Source organism: Peromyscus californicus, unplaced genomic scaffold (assembly GCF_007827085.1).
Source record: "Peromyscus californicus insignis strain IS unplaced genomic scaffold, ASM782708v3 Scaffold_11__1_contigs__length_118956290, whole genome shotgun sequence".
Lineage (NCBI taxonomy): Eukaryota > Metazoa > Chordata > Mammalia > Rodentia > Cricetidae > Peromyscus > Peromyscus californicus.
In genome coordinates this window covers 113260755-113282918 of record NW_026294402.1, presented here as the reverse complement: position 1 = coordinate 113282918, position 22164 = coordinate 113260755, and the positions used below count along the sequence as shown (strand labels likewise).

The 22164-nt window shown below is 47.1% G+C and overlaps 1 protein-coding gene across 3 annotated transcripts in view; it reads right to left on the bottom strand.

Moving 5' to 3' along the window:
* Positions 1-22164, bottom strand: part of Itga9 (integrin subunit alpha 9) — a 314925-nt gene that overhangs the window by 37112 nt on the left and 255649 nt on the right. For all 3 annotated transcript variants that reach the window (XM_052723820.1, XM_052723809.1, XM_052723831.1), the window contains one exon: positions 16438-16545. In XM_052723820.1, coding sequence (XP_052579780.1) covers positions 16438-16545 — 108 coding nt within the window. The remainder of the gene's footprint in view (positions 1-16437; positions 16546-22164) is intronic.

The window sequence follows — 22164 nt, the reverse complement described above, 5'->3', positions numbered from 1 at the left end:
TGTCCCTCACACATTCTCTTATCCCCCTTCCCCTTCCCCTCCCTCCCACATCACTAGTCACACTCCACCCCCCCATCCTCCAACCCGCCCCAAAGCTTTTACATATGAGAAAAAACCCAATTCTTATCTTCCTGGCTCATTTCATTTAACAAGGTAGTCTCCACTTCCATCCTTTTCCTGTGTTTGACATAGTTCACTCATCTTTAAGGTTGAATAAACCTCACTGTGTCTATAGAATACACCTTCTATATCTCTGTTGATGAGGTAGGTTTTATAATTTGACCATAGTGAATCATGTGGCACATTTTAAAAATGTATGTGTCCATGTTTGTGTGCATGTACACGTGCATGCAGAGACCAGAGGACAACCTTGTCATCCCCCCCAAATACCATCTCTCTTCTCCGAGACAGAGTCTCAGTGGCCTGGAACTCACCAGTTAGACTAGATAGCCTGGCTGGTGACCCCCAAGCAACATCCTGTCCTCATCTCTTCAGCACCAGGATTACAAATGTGAGCCTCCACACCCAGGTTTTTATGTGGGTACTGGGGATTGTTTATAGGTGAGCATTTTACCCCTCTGAGTTGCCTCCCAGCCCCATAGACACACATACACTCTCTCTTTATCTGTTTTTTGTTTGTTTGTTGTGTTTTTAGGCTTTTTTGAGACTGGGTTTCTCTGTGTAGCCCTGGCTGTCCTGGAACTCACTCTGTAGACCAGGCTGGCCTGGAACTCAGAGATCCATCTACCTCTGCCTCCTGAGTGCTGGGATTAAAGGTGTGGGCCACCACTGCCCAGTTACACTCTTGAATACTCAGTGGCTCTAGTCCAGCTCTATCGCCTCACAGCCATGACAACTTAGGTCTCCAGCGTCTTGTTTCCTCATCCATAGAATTAGCACAATGGCCTACACAGTTACTCCTACGAGCTGATCCCATGTTTCTAGGATCACATGCACATCTTCCATGGAGCATGGGGGCACCTAATGTTTTTGTAAAACTACTTCTTTGTGTACGTGTGAGTGGAGGGAGGCGTGTGTGCCCTGGTGCTTGTGTGAGGTCAGAGCTGGTTCTTTCCTACCATGTGGGTTCTGGGAATTGAACTCCGCTCACCAGTCTTAGCAGCAAGCATCTGTACTCACTGACCCAACTTCACAGCCTGGGCCACCTTATCTTCTGTTTTGTAGACAAGCAATTGTTGAGACCCCACCCTGTGTGCTGGTTAGTTTTGTCTCAGTGACACAAGCTAGGGTCCCTCTGGGAAGAGACAACTTCAGTTGAAAAAACACTGCTATCAGATTAGCCTTGGGCAAACCCATCAGGAATTTTCTTGACTAATGATTGATGTGAGAGGGCCCAACCCACTGTGGGCAGTGCCATCTTTGGGCTGGCGGTCCTGGGTGCTTCATGGCTGAGTGAGCCATGAAGAGCAAGCCAGGAACAAGACTCCTCTGTGGCCTCTGCATCAGTTCCTGCTTCCAGGGTCCTGCTTGAGTTCCTGCCCTGATTTCCTTCACAATGGACTGTGAACTGTAACCCTTCCCTCCCCAAGTTACTTTTGGCCATGGATGTTTATCAAAGCAAGAAAAAGCAAACTAGAATGCCCTCAACTTGACTTTAATCATCTTTTTTCAAAATCACCGAAAAATAAAGCATCTTCTTCCACGTCCCACCAAGCCCCACTGTGCTCATGTTCAACAGCCTCATCTTTCACTGGCTGAGGGCCCTGTGACCTCTGTTCCTTGCTCACCTCTGCCTACTCATTCTCATACTTTCCCAGACTGCTCCAGGCCAAACACTTCCCATGACAGGCCTGTTCCTCAGCAGGACCCCTGGGAGTCTGGGGAGGTCCATGGCTACTGGAATTTGTACAAAGGAACTTACCAAACCCACAACCAGGGACCAGAGGACATGCGGCCCATTGTTGAGGCTGGATTCTGCTGAGGCAGTTATTGAGGGTTCTCTGTTGTTATCTACCCCCTCAAAACCCTGACCCCAAAGAAAACACTGTGTAAGCTGAAACCAGGAGATGGTGGTGATGCAGGAGACTTAAGAGCCCATGCTGTGGAGGCCAAGAAGACACGGCTATCACATGGTGGGACAGTCATCCTGCCATGGGTCTTGGCGGGGGTCTGGGGAGGAAATCCAGGGAGAAAGGAAGAACAAAACCTGAAGGTGCACACAATAGTCTTGAGTTCAGCCTGAGACAAGCATCAGATGAAGGCAGGAGAGTTGGCCTGAGCAGAGGACTTCTGCTGTGGTGTGAAAGTGCCCCCCACATTCACAGGTTGATGTACCTGGAGATGAGACCTCAGAGAGGTCACAGAATTAATCCATTCAAGTACAGTGGGGCTGGTGGGTCATCATGAGATTGCTGTCCCTATCTATCTATCTATCTATCTATCTATCTATCTATCTATCTATCTATCTATCTATCTATTTTTGAGACAGGGTCTCACTATGTAGCCCTGACTGGCCTAAAACTCACTCTGTAGCCCAGGCTGGCCTTGAATTCACAGAGGTCTACCTGCCTCTGCTTCCTGAGTGCTGGGGTTGAGGCTGTGTGCCACCATGTATGCTAAGACAGCTGTCGTAACACATGGCCCCTCACCATCATTACTCTGTCACAAGAAGCCCTCAGGGGCCCGGCACTGCACCCCTGGACTTCGTAACTCCCTAAACCATCTGCCACACAAACCTCTGTTCTTTCTGTTGTCTTCCACTTTGCACAACAAAGCAAGGGCCTTGTAAGCAAATCTTAGGAGTAGGGTGGTTCTGTAGAAGGATGCGGGAGCCAGGGGAGGCTCTGACCAAAGAGGAGGACATGTGGCCTGAGGTGTGTGGATTAACCTGCCTCAGCACCAAGGAGCCAAGTCTACTCAAGCCTGTGGTGTACACTTCTTTTTCTTTCCTTTCCTTCTTTGTTTCTACAGAGCTCCGGCTGGCTTGGAACTCACGATGCAGACCAGCCTAGCCTTGACCTCACAAAGATCCACCTGCTCCTGCCTCCCGAGTGTGCACCAACACAGCTAACCTGCTGATGATCGTCTTAACCGTGCATCTGAGCCCCAGATGCCCCTTTGTATCAGCTTTAGCCCACTCTCCTGATCACACACCGGCTGGCTGGGGTGTCACGGAGAAGGCCATCGCAGTGTACCTGGCCCCACATCTCTGGTGCACGGTCAGCAACAGGCAAGCGGAAGCCTGAAGGAACTGAGCATCACTCAAGAGCCCTGTTTGGAGTCACCCTAAGTGCAACAGGGTGAAGTGGACCTAAAGGTAGCCGAAAGCTGCTTTGAGGAAGCAGCACAGGAACATGTGTCTCCTGTTACCTCATGTCTGTCAGCCCACATTCTGCTCCCTGTGACTTCCCGGGCCACTTTTTCCGTATCACATTACATAACCACAGCTGATGGCGACTGGGTAAATATGACCAGCCCCATGACTTAACTGCTAGGCCTCTCTGAATTCTCTGGATTCTCACGCCCTTTGAGGTGGGAAGCCCAGAGAATGTTTTGAATGCCAGCTCTGCTAATTCAATTACCAACTACCTACTCTGGGAATGGAGAGCTCAGAAGACATGGTGACCCCATCCATCAGGAAGGGCTTACTGTGTTCCATAGTGGTTGTGGTGATGCTCATTTTAGGAGTCACTAAAATGCCTGAGAAATTGGTTAATTACACCTGACCTCACATAAACGAGCCAATTGAATTCTGTTCCATTCAGCAAAAAGTGAACTACGTTTATATTCTTGTCTCTCATTTATATCTTGTATTAAATTACATTGCTGTGAATGACTACCAGGTGTTTCTTGGTATTGCCTGATGAACAGTAAAAGATGACATTATTTTCCTAACGTAGCCTAAGATTTACATACTCAGTGTCCACTTCAAGCCTAAGGGTACCTCAGACGCAGAGAGAGTCACTCAAAATCACCCCTGATTTGTTCTGCCTTTCCAGCTGTGACTGGGTGGCTTAATGCAAGGCCAGAGGCCAAAATAACAGCCGTGGTGAGTTCCTGATTGTGAATGCACCCAGCTTTATGTTACCCATGTCTTCAAAGGTTGAGAACACAACTTCTGAGTGTCAACGTCCCACCATTCAAAGGCAATGGGGTGCTCAGCCGTGGATTCTTACACTTTTGTGGAAGACTCCTTACATATCAGTTTGGCATGTGATTTTGTGTATGTGTGCATGTACACATTCCTATACACGTACATGTGTGTCATTGCATGTATGTGTGTGTGTGTGTGTGTGTGTGTGTGTGTGTGTGAGCACATACACCAGAGGTCAAGGTCAGGGGTCTTCCTCAGTCATTTCTTCACCTTATTCTTCTGAGACATGGTTTCTCAGTGAATCTGGAGCTCACTGGTTCAATTAGATTAACTGGCCAACATGCCCGAGGGATTCTCTTGTCTCTGCCTACCCAGTTCTGGGATTTCTGCTGCACATCGCCATGCCTGCTGGGAATCTGAACTCAGTCTCTCATGCCTCTGTGCCTAGCACTTTCCTGGTGGAACCACATCTCCAGCCCCGAGTTCTGGTCTTTCTGATATTTATTTCTATGTGTAGCTAGAAGTTCCAACACACCATCAAAATTCCAAAGAGGGAAGCTGTTCCCATCATCACAAGCTCTATTAGGTAAGTGGGCAGGAGGCTCTAGCTTTGGTTAGCTCTACCCCCCAGTGCTCCAGACCCATATCAACAAGGACCTCAAGCACATAGTTTTGTTGTTAAATGGAAAGGAGAAACAAAGGCATATGACAGCTGTCCACAGTAACAGCCCACTTGAAATCTGCAATGTCGGGGACAGATCAGGACCCCCAGAATAGTCTAGTGTCCTTTAATCCTAGAAAGAAGAAGACAGTAAGTTTATTACACTTATTCATTCAGGTGTGTGGCCTGGCAGCAAGAGCCTTTACCAGCTCACTGGCCCAAGAGAGTAAATTTAAAACTCTGAAAATGTCGTAACTTTGACTTCTAACAGAAAGCCATTTTCTAAAGAAAATACTTATCTTTTCAGTTGTTTCTTGATCCCCAAAGGCACCTCACTGGGGGAAGTTGTGTTCTGTCTGTAAGGTCAGGAGGTGACTGAGAGCAGAGACGAGACAGAAAAGGAACGAAGCCATCACCGCTTCCTAGAGAGCACAGCCTCTCTGGGCGCCTGCCATCTCTTACGCTACAGAGGAATGCCTTTTATCTCCACCAGCTTTGGGGCTGGTTAGTGCAATGCTTTCACCCTCAGTCCTGTGGTGACTCTTTGAGGGTGATGAACCAACATGCTGGAGAGTCAAGAGTGCAGGCCACACCAGGCTCCCCATAAAAGAGAATTCATTTACATGTAATCAGAGAAAGGCAGGCCCCAGAGGAGGCCCGTTTCACAAGCATGGGATGGCCTTTACTGGAGTTAAAGTGATACAGATGGGAAGTAGCTTTAGAGATGAGGTGACACAGAAGAATTTCCAGATGTGGCTGGATTGTCTGCAGTGAGAGATCAGGCATAAATGCGTTATCTGAGCACTTGACACACAGGTCAGAAATGCTTGCCTTCCACAGACAATGAGACACTCTGGAAGCAGGACGGTCTGCTGATTTGGATAATGAACGACCCCGTCACCCTCACCCCACCCCCACCCACCAGGACACAACACAGACCCTGGAACTGTATTAGTTTGTTTAAATCCCGGTTTTAGCTCTTGGATCCCTCCACATAAAGAACAAAGTCCACATCCAGCCAGCTTTGGAGAATTCACTCTGCACCTGTCAGGCACATTATCTGATGATTCCCCTTCTCTCAGAAGCCTGTAACCATCTCCTGGGTGCCGTCTCCCGTCATGCTCTAGCAAACATTTTAGAGGCTCTTCAGAGGTGTGTGCACACCACATCGGTGGACAGGGAAACTGGTAACTGCTGCACTGGGTCTCAGGTTTCAAGGACCTCAGGGCAGTCTGAGGTGTGCCTCAGGTCTAATGTCCAGGAAATTAAAGAGGAGGCAAAGGTGGGTCCCCAATGGCCAGGAGACCATTACTTCTCAGGGACTGGTAATGCCAAGGCAATTCCTTTTGGTCAGAAGGAATTTGGGGTGCATGTGAGAAAGCCATTCCCCATTTTTTTTGTGTGTGTGTGTTTCTGAGGCACACTCAATTAGACCTCAGCAGGTTAAATGAGAACCATGTGTTTCTCTGCAGTGGCTGATGAGCTCTGTTTATCCTCAGTGAAATTTCTGTTACGGACTTCTTAATAACCCATCCTGCCCGCACCAGCAAGGCTGGGGGTCACGTTTGCTTTAAGGGATGAAGGGAAATTGACTGTTTAATTACCTACTTTTAAGGCCTATTCATGTTGGGAACCAGAAAACACCAGTCCCCTAAGCGGCAGCATTGCCAGCCCGCCTGTCCGATGGCAGTGAGGTGTCACGGCAGCGGAAGCACACGACATCCAGGCTCCCTGAGAAGGACGGGCACCCCAGGTCAGCAGGGGAATGGCACTGCTGGCTTGATTTATTCCTGATGTCCACACAGTTCAAAGGTCAGCTTCTGGCCTGTACCATGTGCCGGACTGGCTCTAGTCCCCACTTTCCAGAGTGTGTGAGTGGAGCAGACACACTGGAGGGACACACACTTTGCCTTTCAGCCAGACTCACATAGACCGAGTGCCCAGAAATGCAACTATCACTCTAGAATTCAATCAATCATCTCTAACTATTGCTGCAGAATTCAAGCAAACATTTCCCTTCTTTAAAGTATGTGGCTCCTGCTGAGAAAAAAAAATTAAACCTTATCCTGACCTATTTCTGAAACTTGGTTATGTGACTCACATCTGTACATGTACATAAAGAAGAAAAAGAGAAAAAAAAAGTAGTTTAGGGCCACAGACAAGATCAGCCGATATGTAAGGGGGTTATGAGGAAATATGACTACATAACAGCTGTCCCCAGGTTTGTGGTTTATAAGCGTTCATCAGGGTAAGTGGTTCAAACTGATTTGAAAATGCCACCTTCCTTTTGATGCTGAGACTGAAATTAAGGCAACTTCTGCTGGTGGCTGAGTGGAACTTTCCAAAATGGCTCTATTTGGGGATTCGCAGTGAATACACATTTCTCAGACTTTTAGGACAATATGGAATACCCTCTAGACCAGTGGTTCTCAATCTTCCATATGCTGTGAGCCTTTAGTACAGTTCCTCATGGTGACCCCCAACCATAAAATTACTTTTGTTGCTACTTCATAACTGTAACTTTGCTACTGTTATGAATCATAATATAAATATCTGATATGCAGGATATCTGATCTGTGACCCCTATGGGGGTCAAGAGTCACAGGTTGAGAGTTGCTGCTCTAGATGTAGTATGGAGTGTATTGACAGCTAAGGGTCTATCTCCCAAGTCCACAGCAGAAAAAGTTATGTCTGGTGGTGGTGTAGCTGATGTGGGCAGTTGTGGCAGTTTGAAAGAAAATGACCCCCAAAAGAAGTGGCACTATTAGGAGGTGTGGCCTTGCTGGAGTAGGTGTGGTCTTGTTGGAGGAAGTGTGCCATTATGGAGGTGGGCTTTGAAGTCTCATGTATACTCAAGATTCCGGCCAGTTTCTAAGATCACTTCCTGTTGCCTGCAAGATGTAGGACTCTCAACTACTTCTCCAGCACCATGTCTGCCTGCACACCAGCATGTCCCACCATGATGATAATGGACTGAACCTCTGAACTGTAAGTGAGCCACCCCAATTAAATGTTTTCCTTTATAAGAGTTGCCGTGGTCATGGTGTCTCTTCACAGCAATAGAAATCCAAACTAAGACAGAAACGAACTCCTCTACTTTTCTGAGCTCACACTTTTATCCAGATACCAAATGCGGACACACACAGAAAACAGGGCCATGTCCTTTGCTCTCATGATGTTTTGAATCTCCTGAGAGAAGACAGATATCAAATATAATACTTTTAGTGAGTGATAAAGACTGTGAAGAAAATACCACAATGAAATGGAACCAAGAGTGGGGTTCACAGCATTGGGGTCAGGCCAGGGGAGATGCCTTGAGAGGGCAGGTTCTCCACTCAGCCCTGCATTCTGAAGCACTTTCTACATGAAAACCGGGAAGGCTTGATGAAGGAGAGGACCTAGGAATCGGATCTGGAGGGATGAGTGGAAAGGGAGAAGATGTAAGCAAGGACAGGGGCCCCAGGAAGCAAATAGCATCTTGCTCAGCAGCCTCAAAGGTTCAGCATGCTGGAAGGTGAGTCAGAAGGAAGTTAGGGTAGGGTAGTGAAGAATATGGCCAGAAAGGTTGGGGTGTGTGTAGGGGGTTTCAGACCTTGTGGTTGGGACAATACAATTTCCTTGTTGATGTGTTGGTGTGTGTGTGTGTGTGTGTGTGTGTGTGTGTGTGTGTGTGTGTGTGTGTGAGTGTGTGTGTGTGTGTGTGTGTGTGTGTGTGTGTGTGTGTGCATGTGAAGGCCAGAGGCTGATGTTACATGTCTTTCTCAATCATTCTCCACCTATTTTCTTGAGACACAGTCTCTGACTGGATCTCTTATTGGAACTGTCCAATGAGGCTAGACTGGCTGGCCAGCAAGGCCCAGGGACCCTCCGGCCTCCCCAGAGCTGGAATGACGAGGGCCTATCACTGGACCCTCCTCCTTTCTGATCTTTTTCCAGAGACCCTCAAGGGTCGCAGAATTACACAGAGAAGCAATCAGGACTGGATGAGTAGATGAAGTTCTCCAACTGCCAAGCCGCTTCTCACTGCTGGAGCGATGACGGCCCATGATGAGGGCAGACGGAATAATAAAAAGCAGTCTATGTTGCTGAGTTTTGAATTTTTATTTTTGGAGCCCATGGGGAAAACAAAGACAGTGCCCTAGGATAGGAGAGAGAGAAAATAACTCTAACTTTTTTTTTTTTTTGGAAAAGAAGGGGGAAGAATGATTAGGCAATAGCTCAACTTCCCTAAGAGAAGGAATGAGGCAAGTGTTTTCCATTTTAGCTAAGAAAAGGTCAGGAGGGAAATGAGAGCGAGAAAGACAGAGGCTAGTCATAACAGTGGGATTTGAGGGATGCTGGGGCGGCTTAGCAGAGAGAACTTGCTGGAAATACGGTTCTGTCGCACTGAAAAGACATCTTGGCTGCATTCTGCCCAAAGACAAGGGCTAGATCATGTAATTCCCAAAGCCACTCGGGGCAGTAAATCCCTCTCCCACTGCTGGGGAGAGGACTCAGCCTAGGGTTCTCCCTAGAAGGGACCTCTCACCTAGAGAGCAAGTCTGGCACAGGGCAAGCCACTGAATTCCTCCAGAAGAAAGTGGAGGCGGAACGGGGTGGGCGGGAGCAGTGTGGGTTCACGATGGGGTACAGTAGCGGAGATTAAAACAGAAATGTGAGTTGCTCAGGTTTGATTTGGGTTATCTGATGGCTTGCTTTAGAGCACCAGGCTTGGCTCGTGTACAAGCTGAACCTCAGCCTCCAGGAAGCCCGCTGCAGGGAGACTTCTTGTTGCAATTAGCATTCAAGTATAGCTAAACCGTAAAACCCAGGACATTTCTCACGTGAAAACATCATTTTAAACATCAGTGTCACTGTGGACAGCCACTGCCAGAGGAACAAGTGACTCAAGGGGTAATAAAGAACTCCCCAGAGTGAACACTATACTAATGAGTACACACACAGACTTCCGTCCAATGTGAACACCATGTCAGGGCCTCGAGGGGCTGGGGCTGGCACTTTCAAGGAGAAAATCTTACCAAGTAAGGACAAGGCAGAGAGATCACCCCACAGACATGGCAAGGCCATGGTGCAGAAAGATCTCACTACACATCCTCCCAGGGTTGCTCAGTCACCTAGCTGACAGGAGGAGTCACAGAGGCCTTGCTGACGGCCACTCTGCCTTTCCTCCTGTCCGTCCTCCACCTCCTTCATTTTTCTTCATAGCATTTAGCACCAAGTGATGTGCTTGCCTTGTTTTTGGCTTCCCATCCCAGAACGTGAGCTAGGTGAGGTCTGGGGACCATTACAGCTCTGTCTTTTATTCTCTGTAGCAACCCAGACCTTGACAAGTATACTGGGTATAAAGTACTTGTTGAATGAAAGGACATGTGCCTTAAAAAAAATATTTTCCTGACAGCCTAATTCAGCAGCACCTGTCATTACCGTGTGACAGACAGGGAGACGGGAGCACGTAAGTAGAAATACCATACTGTGGACCAGGATTCTCAAACAGGGATGTGCACATGAACAACACAGGGATCTTGTTCAAGTGTAGATTTGGAGTCAGAAGTCCAGATGTATTTCTACAGATCTGTCTTCTAGATGGTGTCACTGCAGCTGCAGCTGGGCGACATCACGACAGACAGAGTGACATCATGAGGCCTTGCAGGTGGCCCTGCAGTCTAGTGGGCGGGAGTGAATACCAACCCAGGTTCTTATAAACTCAGACCTTGGGTATCCCTTTAACTCTTTTCTGTGCTGTTACTGCCTCACCAAGTTATGTAATCAGACCAGCTTGTCCTGGTACTTGATACAGCGGCTCTGTACTGCATTTCTCTGTGACACGTTTATTTCTCTCTCTGTCTCTGTCTCTGTCTCTCTCCCTCACTCCCCCTCTCTCTTTCTGTGTGTGTGTGTGCATGTACATGTGTGTGTGTGTGTGTGTGTGTGTGTGTGTGTGTGTGTGCATGCACATGTGTGTGTGCATGTGTAGGCCAGAGGCTGACTTTGGGTACTGTTCTCATTAGCTTTAGCTGTTAACTTAGAATCTCCTAGGAAGAAAATCCCAGTGAGGAATTTTCTAGATCAGGTTGGCCTGTGGGCATACCTATGAGGAATTTTCTTAATTGCATTAATTGAAGCGGGAAGACTCACCCTAAATGTGGACAGCACAATTTCATGGCCTGGGCCCTAGACTAATAAAAGTGAAGAAAGCCAGACGGCTCCAAGCACAAGCAAGTGAGCATGTGTTTAGTCTCTCTCTGTTCTTGACTGTGGACACAATGACTTAAGTTCCTGTCTTGACTTTCCTGCAATAACAGTCTGTAACTTGGAACTGTGAGCCTAATAGGCCCTTCCTTCCCCACATTGCTTCTTGTCGAGATGTTTTGTAAAAAGCAACGGAGAAGCAGCCAACACAGGTGTCTTCCTCTATCACGCCCTACCTTGTTGTTTGAGACAGGCTCTCTCCCTCCACTGTGAGCTTCCTAACTGGCGACACTGGCTGCCCAGCTAGTCCCAGGGACCCTCCTGAATCCTCACCCCAGTACTGGGATTAAGATACATGCTGCTGCACCAGCTTCTACGTGGACGCTAGGACTGAACTCAGGTCCTCATGCTTGCATGGCCATCTCCCCAGCTTGTGGTAAGTTCCTAATAACACAAATTTAGCATTATTATCTCAACTCTAATAGCCCCCTGCCAGAACCCAAATGGAGTAGATGGTGCTTTCATTCACATTGCCAGAATGGGGAGGGTCTACGATAATGCTGAGACCATGACAATCCATATCCACTCTTAGAAAGTCAAACAAACCTTTAGCTGAGTAGATTACAGTCTCTTGGAACAGACTCCTGGCCGGGGGGCTGTCAGGTTATATTTAAAGTCTGACAGTCTCCCTTCCTGTCTTTCATACTTGCAGTATTCATGGCATATTCATGATTCTTCATCTGAGCCAACAATGTATCAAGTCTTTTGATCTTTGTCAGCTCAAAGACTAAAACCTCACTTTTAGCTTTCAATGCTCTGAATTCAAGGGAGGCTGACCATGCTTATTTGCCACTTACACTTCTCCTGTGAATTTTCTGTCTAGCCCCACCCATTTGTACGATTTTTGTTTTTTTCCTTGTTATTTTGAAAAATAAGAAAGAAATCACTTCCCTACTAACTATGTTGCAAATATCTCCCCCCAAACACCTCTGGGCTTTGTTAATGAGGTATTCTGATGCTACGAAAGGTTAACATTTTTATAGATTCCTATCTGTGGTGGTGGTTTGAACGAGAAATGTCTCCCATAGGTTGTGGTATTTGAACACTTAGCTCCCAGTTTGAGGTGCCGTTTGGGAAAGTGGTGTAGCCGTGCTGGAGGAACTGCATCACGGGGGGCAGCTGGCTGGCTTTGCCAGCTCGAACCTTGCCCACTCCGGTTCTCTCTCTAGTTTGATGATGTGATACACCAGCTTCCTGCCCCCCCTGCCACTATGGACACTGAAACCCTAACAGATTCTCTCTTCCGTAAGTTGCCTTTGGCCATTTTATCACAGCAACGGAAAAGTGACTGACATCTGCCAATCTTTTCTTCGGGATTTGTCACTGCCTCAGAAGATGGGCTTCCCATCTAAAGATTATGAAAAATGCCGGGCGGTGGTGGCGCACGCCTTTAATCCCAGCACTCGGGAGGCAGAGCCAGGCGGATCTCTGTGAGTTCGAGGCCAGCCTGGGCTACCAAGTGAGTTCCAGGAAAGGCGCAAAGCTACACAGAGAAACCCTGTCTCGAAAAACCAAAAAAAAAAAAAAAAAAGATTATGAAAATATTCAGTACTTTTCATGCTTAAAAAAAGAAAAAGCAACCATATGGCTCGAATTCACCTTTTCATCTGCAATCGTAGGGGGTTTCTGTGATTTCTTCCCAAACAGATAGCCAGCTATCTTTACACTGTTTACTACATGGTTTTTACACAACCTCCACCTTTGGGAGCTACCTTTTTTTTTTCCCCTGTCCCTCCTTCATATCCTCTTTCTTCTGCAGGGGTATGCAAGCCTCCGGAGAAAGAACACCGGGTCTTGGAGGCTTTGACAATGGGTACTCCTAAGAGAAGCAAGTGGGGCTAGCACTAAGCTAACTGTCCTCATTGGCTTTCCTTGTCAACTAGATACAGCCTAGAGTCATCTGAGAAGGGAGTCTCAACTGGGGGTTGTCAGCCTATGGGGACTGTCCTGGTTAGTAAGTGATGGAAGGGCAGCCCACTGTGAGCAGCACCGTTCCATGGAATGGTGATCCCGGGCTGTATAAGAAAGCCAACTAAGTATGAGCCCAGGAGTGAGCGAGCCAGCAAGCAGCATTCCTCCACGGTTTCTATGTCAAGGTCCTTGTTTGACTTCCTGTCCTGATTTCCCTCAATGATGGACTATGACCTGGAAGTATAAGCCAAATAAACCTTTCCTTACCCAAGTTACTTTTGGTCAGAGTGTTTTATCACAGCAACAGAAAGAAAACTAGAACACTATCCAAGTGCCCTGAATGAAATCCCAATTCCATTCAAAGTCCCAGAAGGAAGTGGTAGGAATGTCACGACCTTCGCCAGTCACACCTGATCTGGGATCTGAGCGATCTCAGGCCCCATAGAGCAAGAGGGGGATGGGGCCAGTCACTTCCTTCACTTCTGGAAAACATGGGCCCTAAGACCAAGGATGAGCTCCAGGCCTCTGAGACAAGTCTGGGATCCTTGCCTGTAGCTGCAGCATATCACCCATGTGACTGCTCTCGGTCCCTCAGCACTTGGCCATCCAGTGAGGGCTCTTCACAGGAACACAGTGCCTCAACACTTGCTGGTGGGAATTTGCTTTCCTATCTCATGCTAATGCTCATGGCTAGCCTATTCACCAGAGTTGGCCACTGGGAATTCTGTGACTGACCACACCCTAAATACTGTTTTGAAAAACCTAAGGGTTTGGTTTTAAGAACTCAAAACCCAGAATTTATCCATCTCTTCTTTCTTCTTGGGAGTTTCAGGGTCACCAGCTTGACTCACAGGTAAGTCACTCTGAAAACCCTTGGGAAAACCTCACACGAATCTGTGGACCATAGGCCAGTAAAGAGGAAAAGAGGACACGTGCTTCTGAGACGCCTTTGCTATCCAAGTGACTTGAGTGCTCTGACTTGGTCCACAGTAACTTCTGCTCACCGGCGGAGTTCATGTTTCATTGTAACACTGTGTGCTCCGTGAGAACACTATTCTTCCAGACACTGAGGACAAGGCAGGGCATTGGCTGCTACAGCTAAGGAGAGGGAAGGGGCAGTTCAGTGGGAGAATAAGTACTTTGCACGCACAGGGCCCTGGGTTCAGTCCTCAGCACTAAAAGTAAAAAGCAAGAAGCCAGAAGTGTGCACTTCGCCAAGCTCAAGCTAAGGTCAGACCATGTCACCCTGTCGGTTCACGACAGTCAGGGACTGTCCTTCTGCCAGTTCAGCAGGGCCCACAGACAAGGACATAGCACAGGACACACGTGGATTAGAATGAGGCAAACAAGGAACTCAGTAGGCAACTCGGGGACCAGGGCTTGCTCTACACTTAACACTCACATGGTTTTAGTCTTGGGTCCACGTGACCCAGGAGGACACCAGTGCCAGAACCCATGACTACATCGCACAACGCTTCCCAGACCTCCGCCCTGTGGGCAGTGTCCTTTCAACTCCAGGCTTCAATGTGTCACAGGCCATGGGCTTGCTGCCCTGCCTTATGAACCATGTATGGGGAGACCATCTCTCGGGCTGGCTGCCTGCCCCTCCCATGCTTTCATGACCCTCTCAGTCAGCCTGCATGTGTTCTCCTGTGTGGTGTTCCCTGAGTTCTGTGCCTCCATCCTTTCCAGGGAGTCTGAGAGAGGTGCTTGCCTCATGGTCCATCTCTCGGGAGATGAAACCATCTCTTAAACAATCAGAAGTCAAGTCACTGGACAAAGGGGTCCTGTTGAGACTGTTTTCAGTACTTCCCCGACCAAAGAGTTCACTTTTAGAGTTAGTGACTGCTTTAGCATGTGGAATTGTTTTCACGGTCCACATGTATTTTCTGAACATCTATAATATAGTCTGAGCACTGCACTAGGTCCCAGAGAGATAGACTGTGTGATACACATTCAAACAGAAATCCCCATCCTGTGTTATAGGGAACAGACGTGAGACAGCTTAAGTGGCCTAATAAGAAAACAGACGCCAGCTTGGTGACAGGGCAGAATGTGAGTAGGGAAGAGGGATGAGGAGCGTCAAGACAGAGGCTGAAGGAGGGTCTCAATGACAAGGTGACATGTGAAGTCCCTGGAGGAGGAGGCCGTGTGGCTATCTGGGGGAAGAGCACCCCAGTGGATGGAAGATGAAGGCTGAATTCTGGAGCGGGGAGATCCCCTGCAACCAGCAAGGAGGCTGGACCAGGGGGGTGGGGACAAGTGACAGGCGACAGAGCATGGGGGACAGCAGAGCTGCCGGAAGAGGCTACGGGAAAAGAAGGCCAGGGGGGGTTTCACACAGAGGAGTGTCAGTACCCAACACATCCGGCACATATGCTGGATGGACTGACGGAGACCAGAGCAAAGCCAGGGGCACCAGTGAGGGGGCCATACACAACCCGAGTATTTAGACCAGGGCTTTGGAAGCTAAGGTACAACACTGGGATTTTTAGGAAGGAGCACAGGTTAGGTTTGCTTATGTGCTGGATGTATATGAGAAAAGGAATTTAGGCTAATCCAAGGCTTTTGACCTGGGCTCTAAAGGACAGAGTGACTGCTTGCCGAGATAGAGGCCTGAAAGATGCTGTGGTGTGAATGTGGTTTGCTTTCTCCAAAACATACACTGGCGTTTAATCTCCTGTGTTTAATGTGACTATGGTGCTCAAAGGTGAGGCCTTCGGTGGCTGACTGGGTTAAGAGACCAGGATGTAGGGTCTGTGATTGAATGCTGGTATCTAATAAGAGGAGGAACAGAGACCAGTGAAATACACACCGAGACGTCTGTTAGGCACTGAGGTAGGTGGTTGGTAAGCCTGTAATTCCTGGAAGGGATCTGGGCTGGACAGAAATTGGTGGTGTCATCAGCATAGGCTAGACTTCGGTCCATGAGTCTGGCTTAGACCCAGGTTAGGAGAGTAGAATAAAGGAGGCTGAGCCCTTGAAGCTGGGGAGGTGAGATGAAAGCCAGTGGGAAGAGGAAGCTGGGTGAAAAGCCTTGGAGTCAAGGAGTGTGTTTTAGGCAGGCGGGCAGCAATGACCACACACGGCTTATCAAGCGTCCCTTGAGACAAAGTCGGCTACAGGTAGGTGATACAGGATCAGCTGGCCTCCCAGTCTGCACAGGACCTTGAGCTGCAGCCCCATCATGCACTTATCTTACCCACTGATCTGTGATCCCTGGGTGCCAGTGCGCCTTTGAGAATCTTTACAAATGCTGAGGCTCTTCTCAGAGAAAGGCTTTCACACATATGAGACTGCAGATAGGCTTTGGGAGTTCCCAGAGCTACTGGAAGTCACCCTGGAGGATGAATTTATAGCTGTCCCCTCCTCAGCCCTTCCAAGGTTTTATGACATCAACATAGAAGAAATTCATGTCTTTCTTCGAGCTTCCTCTGCTGTATCTCCAAAGTGTGAAGTCTGATTTCCTGAGTCTTGTGAGTAGATGCCAGAGTGTGGAACACATATTTCAAACAGGCAGCTCAAAGCTGAAAGCAATATAGGAAACAAATGGAGGACTCACCACCATCTCCTGGACCTGAAACATCTCTGCACCACCAGGTGACAGCCGACTGGGGAAGGAGATGCTGACAGATGCCCCAGGGAGGGTGCTCGGGCCCGTGTTGTAGACCTGTGGGTTGGAGAACACAGCAAGTGTCAGTAAGACAATCATCCCTTGTGTCATGGCATGCATCTTGTGCCCAAAGGGTCTCTGAAACAGACACAGAAGCTCTAGGGCTCAGATCTAGGATGTGACTTAATTTTATTTTTTTAAGATATGCTTTCAATTGAAATAGAACTACATCATTTGGATCTGACTTTAATTAAAATGGAATACTAAATAATGGGGGAATTCTAACAAAATTGAACATTTTCTTGCCCTCTTCTTACTAAAAATCGTATTTGATTTTTACAAACCTAGAAATCTATTCACAGATGATAGTTGGTGGGAATGCAGATATAAAAAAAAGTTCAGGGGTTCTCACACTCTAGAATAACATCAGAATGAGCTATGGGGCTTGCTCAAACACAGATGGCTGGTGTGGGGAGAGCCGCACCCAGTTTCTGATGCAGTTGGTCTGAGTGGGGGTAGTACACCTACATTTCCCAGGAGACACTGTACCCAGGAACATCTCTTAGGTCCAGTGGCCTGGTCCAAACGCTTTTTTTTTTTTCAGTTTGAGATAATGATGACCTTCAGTGACCACGGGGCTGTCCCTACATGAAGTGATCTGACTCCTACAAAGGGCTGTTGCACGTGCTATCCAGGTCACTGGGCTGACAGTGTGATGACATCTGTGTATCTCTTCTTGAGCTCAGTGTCTGATCTTGTCAAGCTTGACCCCCTTCTCTTCTCTCTCCTCCTCATTTTCACCACAAAGCCAAGCAAGGAGGGGACAGGAAGAAGCCACAGAGACCAAGGAGGGTGAAGTGATGAAGGAAAGAATGTAAATTAACCCCTAGCAGCAATAGAGGACAAGGAGGAACTCAGAAAATGGGTACATTTATAAGAACAGAACATAGAGTAATGGTTACTTGGGTGAGACAGATATTTTATTACTCAGGTGAGCACATTGTAACAATCACAAGTGGGGCTGGAACCTACACGCTGTAACAGAGTAACAAAGACTGGACTGCAAAGTTTCTTCTGACATGTTTATTGAATGTTTTAACCCACTGTTATGATCTGTTGCTCAAGAGAAGATCCCTCCATAAGATTATCATAACAGACAACATACCCAAGAGCTCTGATGGGAAGGTCTCTTACACCATTCAATAAAACTGTGAATGCAGAGGAAACGTTCCCTAAGGAAATTAAAAGTGCTACTGCAGTGAACACATGAATAACTATGCAAACAGGCTGTGAACAGACATGTACTTTCGAGATGTATCGGGAGACTGACGTTTTCATGCTTGTTAACAGCGCTCAGTCTTCACCTCCATGGATGGAGGACTGATTTTGACATTCAAGTCATATTGCTTCAGGATTATATTCCATAAGGGTGTAGCTGCTCTAGACTGATTCCTTTGGTGAGCCTTCCTTCCTGTCCTCATTGTTGTGATAAATTAGCCTTATAGAAACAAATTAAGGGAGGGGGGTTATTTTAGTTTATGATTTTAAGTTAGAGCACACCATCTCAGAAAAGTAAAGGGGCAGGGACTTGGAAGCAGCTAGTCATTACCACATCTATAGGCATGACCAAAGGCCAGTGAACAAATGTGTGCAAACTGGTACTCAGCTCCTTTTCTCTACTCTCACACAATCAAGGATCCTCTGCCTAGGGAATGGTGTCACCCACAGTGGGCAGGTCTTCCCACATTACTTAACAAAATGAAGATAATCTCCCACAGACATGTTCAATGGCCAACCTACTATAGACAATCACTCACTGAGACTCAGTTCCCAGGTTATTCTAAGACTGTGTCTAGTTAATAATTAAACTAATCATCACAAGTCCAGGGAACATACACTGAAAACTAGGAAAGAGTTCGTAATTGAAAACATTCATGATCAATGGTGGTGAGTCAGGTATCAGTGTGATGGGTGTTTGGATGGAGTTGATGCCAATTCTTATGGATGACTTTGAGGATTCTGAGACTTCAGGGGAGTCACTATGGATGTGAGGGGACTGAAGGGACAGTCTAGAGGTGGGTCCTGAAGATATGAACAAGTTCAGTCATCTTATAACAAAACTTTAATGGATGGGGAGTTGTCTCGTACGTTAAAGAAATTGATTTCTTGAGATGGGATGTACTCTTGGCAAAGACACTGTGAAGCTGCTGAAATGACCATGGAGGATTAGGAACATGTCGTGAATTTAGTTGACAAGGTGCTGGCAGGTACCTGAAGACCTACTCCAATTTCACAAATATTTCTACTGTAGGTACAACATCAAGCAGCATCCTATTCTATCAAGAACTTTTCATGAGGGCAAGAGTCAGCTGATGCAGCAGATGTCCCTGTTATCTTAATTTCAGAAATTTCAACCAATGATAGCCCAATGTTCACAACTAACAGCAGGTTCAGTCGGCATCCATCCTCACTGGGGCAGCACCTTCCCCAGCAACAATATTAAAACTTACTGAGGCTCAGATGACCACTGGTGTTTTCACCAATAAAGTACACTTAAGATGTGTTTGCTGTGTTTCTGGACATTCAGTGTCCCACAATATAGTATAAATATAGGTTTTATATTAAAAAATTGTACAACTTGCTTTGCTGGGTTATTTGCTTGATTGCAGGGGTCTGGAGCCAAACCTGCAGTTATTTTCAAGGTATGTCTGTGTAGCCAGTGACTGAGAGCGGTGGATTTTTTTTAGCTGATGGAAATATTCTAAATTTAGTTTGTGAGGAAACAAAATTCTGCAACACTCTAAAAGTCATTGAACTGCATGCTTTAAACAGACAAAGTTTAAGAGGTGTGTCTGTAAAGACTTTCTAAAATAAAAAAAGATGAATGAAGCTTACAGATTTGTTTTCTTTAGTTTTGTTTTGAGAAAGGGTCTCTCTCTATGAAAGCTCAGTCTGCCTTGGAACTCAGTATGTGGGTCAAGCAGTCCTTGAATTCATGATCCTTCTGCCTCTGCCTCCCACAGGCTAGGACTGCAGGCATGTACTACCATGTTAAGCTGCAATTTTAATTTGTCAATTAAAAAAAATGAGAATGAGATGGCTGGGCGAGAGACAAAGGAATGAAACCCTGCCTGGCAGCCTGGCAGCCTGGCAGCCTGGCAGCCTGGGATGAGAAACAAACTCCAGGGATTCAGCATATCTCTGACGCTGAGGCTAGAGAGGCAGAGGCAGTAACAAACACCACCACCACAGCCTGTGCATCCCCACACTGAAGGAGTGGGCTCTAGCTTTCCCTAGACAGTCCGGTCTCAGGTTCTTTGTCACAGTAGGTAGTGTTGCTTCAGTGAACAGATTAAAAAAAAAAAAAGCCGGGCGGTGGTGGCGCACACCCTTAATCCCAGCACTCGGGAGGCAGAGGCAGGCGGATCTCTGTGAGTTCGAGGCCAGTCTGGTCTCCAAAGCGAGTTCCAGGAAAGGCACAAAGCTACAGAGAAACCCTGTCTCGAAAAACCCAAAAAAAAAAAATTACAAATAGCTGTTTGGGGCTGGAGAGATGGCTCAGAGGTTAAGAGCACTGCCTGTTCTTCCAGATGTCCTGAGTTCAATTCCCAGCAACCACATGGTGGCTCACAACCATCTGTAATGATATCTGGTGCCCTCTTCTGGCGTGCGTGAATGCAGATCGAACACTGTATACATAAATAAATAAATCTTAAAAAAAAAAAAAAAGATAATGCCGGCCTGTGGTGGCGCATGCCTTTAATTCCAGCACTCGGGAGGTAGAGGCAGGTGGATCTCTGTGAGTTCGAGGCCAGCCTGGGCTACAGAGTTGAGTTCCAGGAAAGGCTCCAAAGATACAGAGAAACCTTGTCTTGAAAAACCACACACACACACACAAAAGATAAGACTGGATGAGAGATTGTTGTCAACTTTTGATTCCCAAAGAACAGTATTTACAACAACGGCCTTCCAACACAAGGAAAAGAAAGAGTATCCAGCCACAACTGAAACAATTCTTTTCAAGGAAAACTCAAGAGCTCAGAATTGCAGAGACCCCTCCTGCCATTGCCCGGGAATCCCACTGAAAGTGTGGAGGGTGAGCGTAAGGGATAAGACGTTCTTCTCACACGCCTTGTCAGAGGCAGCTTGTATTACCAGACTTCCCAGAACTTAGGAGGCAGAGGCAGGAGAGTTACCAGTTCTAGGCTAACTTGGGTCACATAGTGAGACCTGGTCTCAAAAAACAATAAAGCAGCCAGGTGTGGCAAATCCTTTAACCCCAGCATTCACGGGGCAGAGGCAGGTGGATCTTTGTGAGCTCCAGGCGAGACAGGGCTCCACAGTAAGGTTCTGTGTGAAAAACCCAATGAACTAAAGCAACAGCAGCTTGGTGTGCCAGCATCTTAACACCCATGTTTGTGTGAAGCCTTGTGCATGACACCTGCAATATATTTCCTCACAAGTCTTCAGGTGAGGGAAACATTTTGACTACTCCTGATGAGAGAGTCAAACCAAATGAAGCCAAACCAGACCACAAACCAATCACTACTAACGGTCAACGAACTTCTGTGTCTCTGTCGGAAAAACTACGCACAAAGCACAGAAATGCACCCAGACAGAATTTCTGCTTTCTCCCAGCTCTATCTGCAGTGGCGTCTTTTAGCTCCTGTGTATCTCGATGAATGACTGACCTACTAATGAAAGACACAGAAAGACCCCTCCTTGGGCCAGTGTTGTTTCTGCTTCAGGAGTGATACTGCTGGAATATGGAAACGCTTAAGATTTCTCCATATTCCTTCCCTCTCTCCACATCAGCCCCTACTTTTGGTCATTATCACTGCTGATCTGAGTGACCTTCCGGCACACAACTGTGATAACAATGGTTGTACCAGAAAAATGAGTCAGTAGATAAGGTTCCAGGAAGGCTTTGCTCCGTGGGAAGGTCTCCTTTCCAATCTGCAGCTCACTGACCACTCTCAGGCCCAGCCCACTACCTTGCACTTGGACTGACAGTTGAAGCTTCCTCAGGCCCCAGCTTACAGTTCACCAATGCTTTATCTAAGAACCATGCCAATCACTCACTCCCCAGGGCCACAGTCTTCAACGGGGTTCTTTGCTTTAGGTCGCATGTGAAATAAGCTATGTTCCTAGACACAGAACTTTAAGCTCCCTTCGGTGGTGGTGCACGCCTTTAATCCCAGCACTCGGGAGGCAGAGGCAGGCGGATCTCTGTGAGTTCGAGGCCAGCCTGGTCTACAGAGTGAGATCCAGGAAAGGCGCAAAGCTACACAGAGAAACCCTGTCTCGAAAAACCAAAAAAAAAAAAAAAAAAAAAAAAAAAAAAGAAAAAAGCACCTTTAGAGAGTCAACTGGAAGAATAAGCTGCATGCTCCCAGAATCTATCCACCTACCCATCCATCCACCCATCATCCATCCTTCTACCCATCTATCATCCATCCATCCACCCACCCATCCATCAATCCTGTTCTTCTGTCCTCTAAACAGGCACTAATATTCAGTATCTACTACAAATCTGGTATTTTCTGTAGCTAGCATTCCTCTTGCCTTTTTCAATCCTCAGGTTTTTTTTTTTTATGACACTGTCTGGGTCATTTGAATCTTTCTAAATAATTCTCTTGTCTGCATCTTGTATTTCAAGAGAAGAAAGGATGTAAA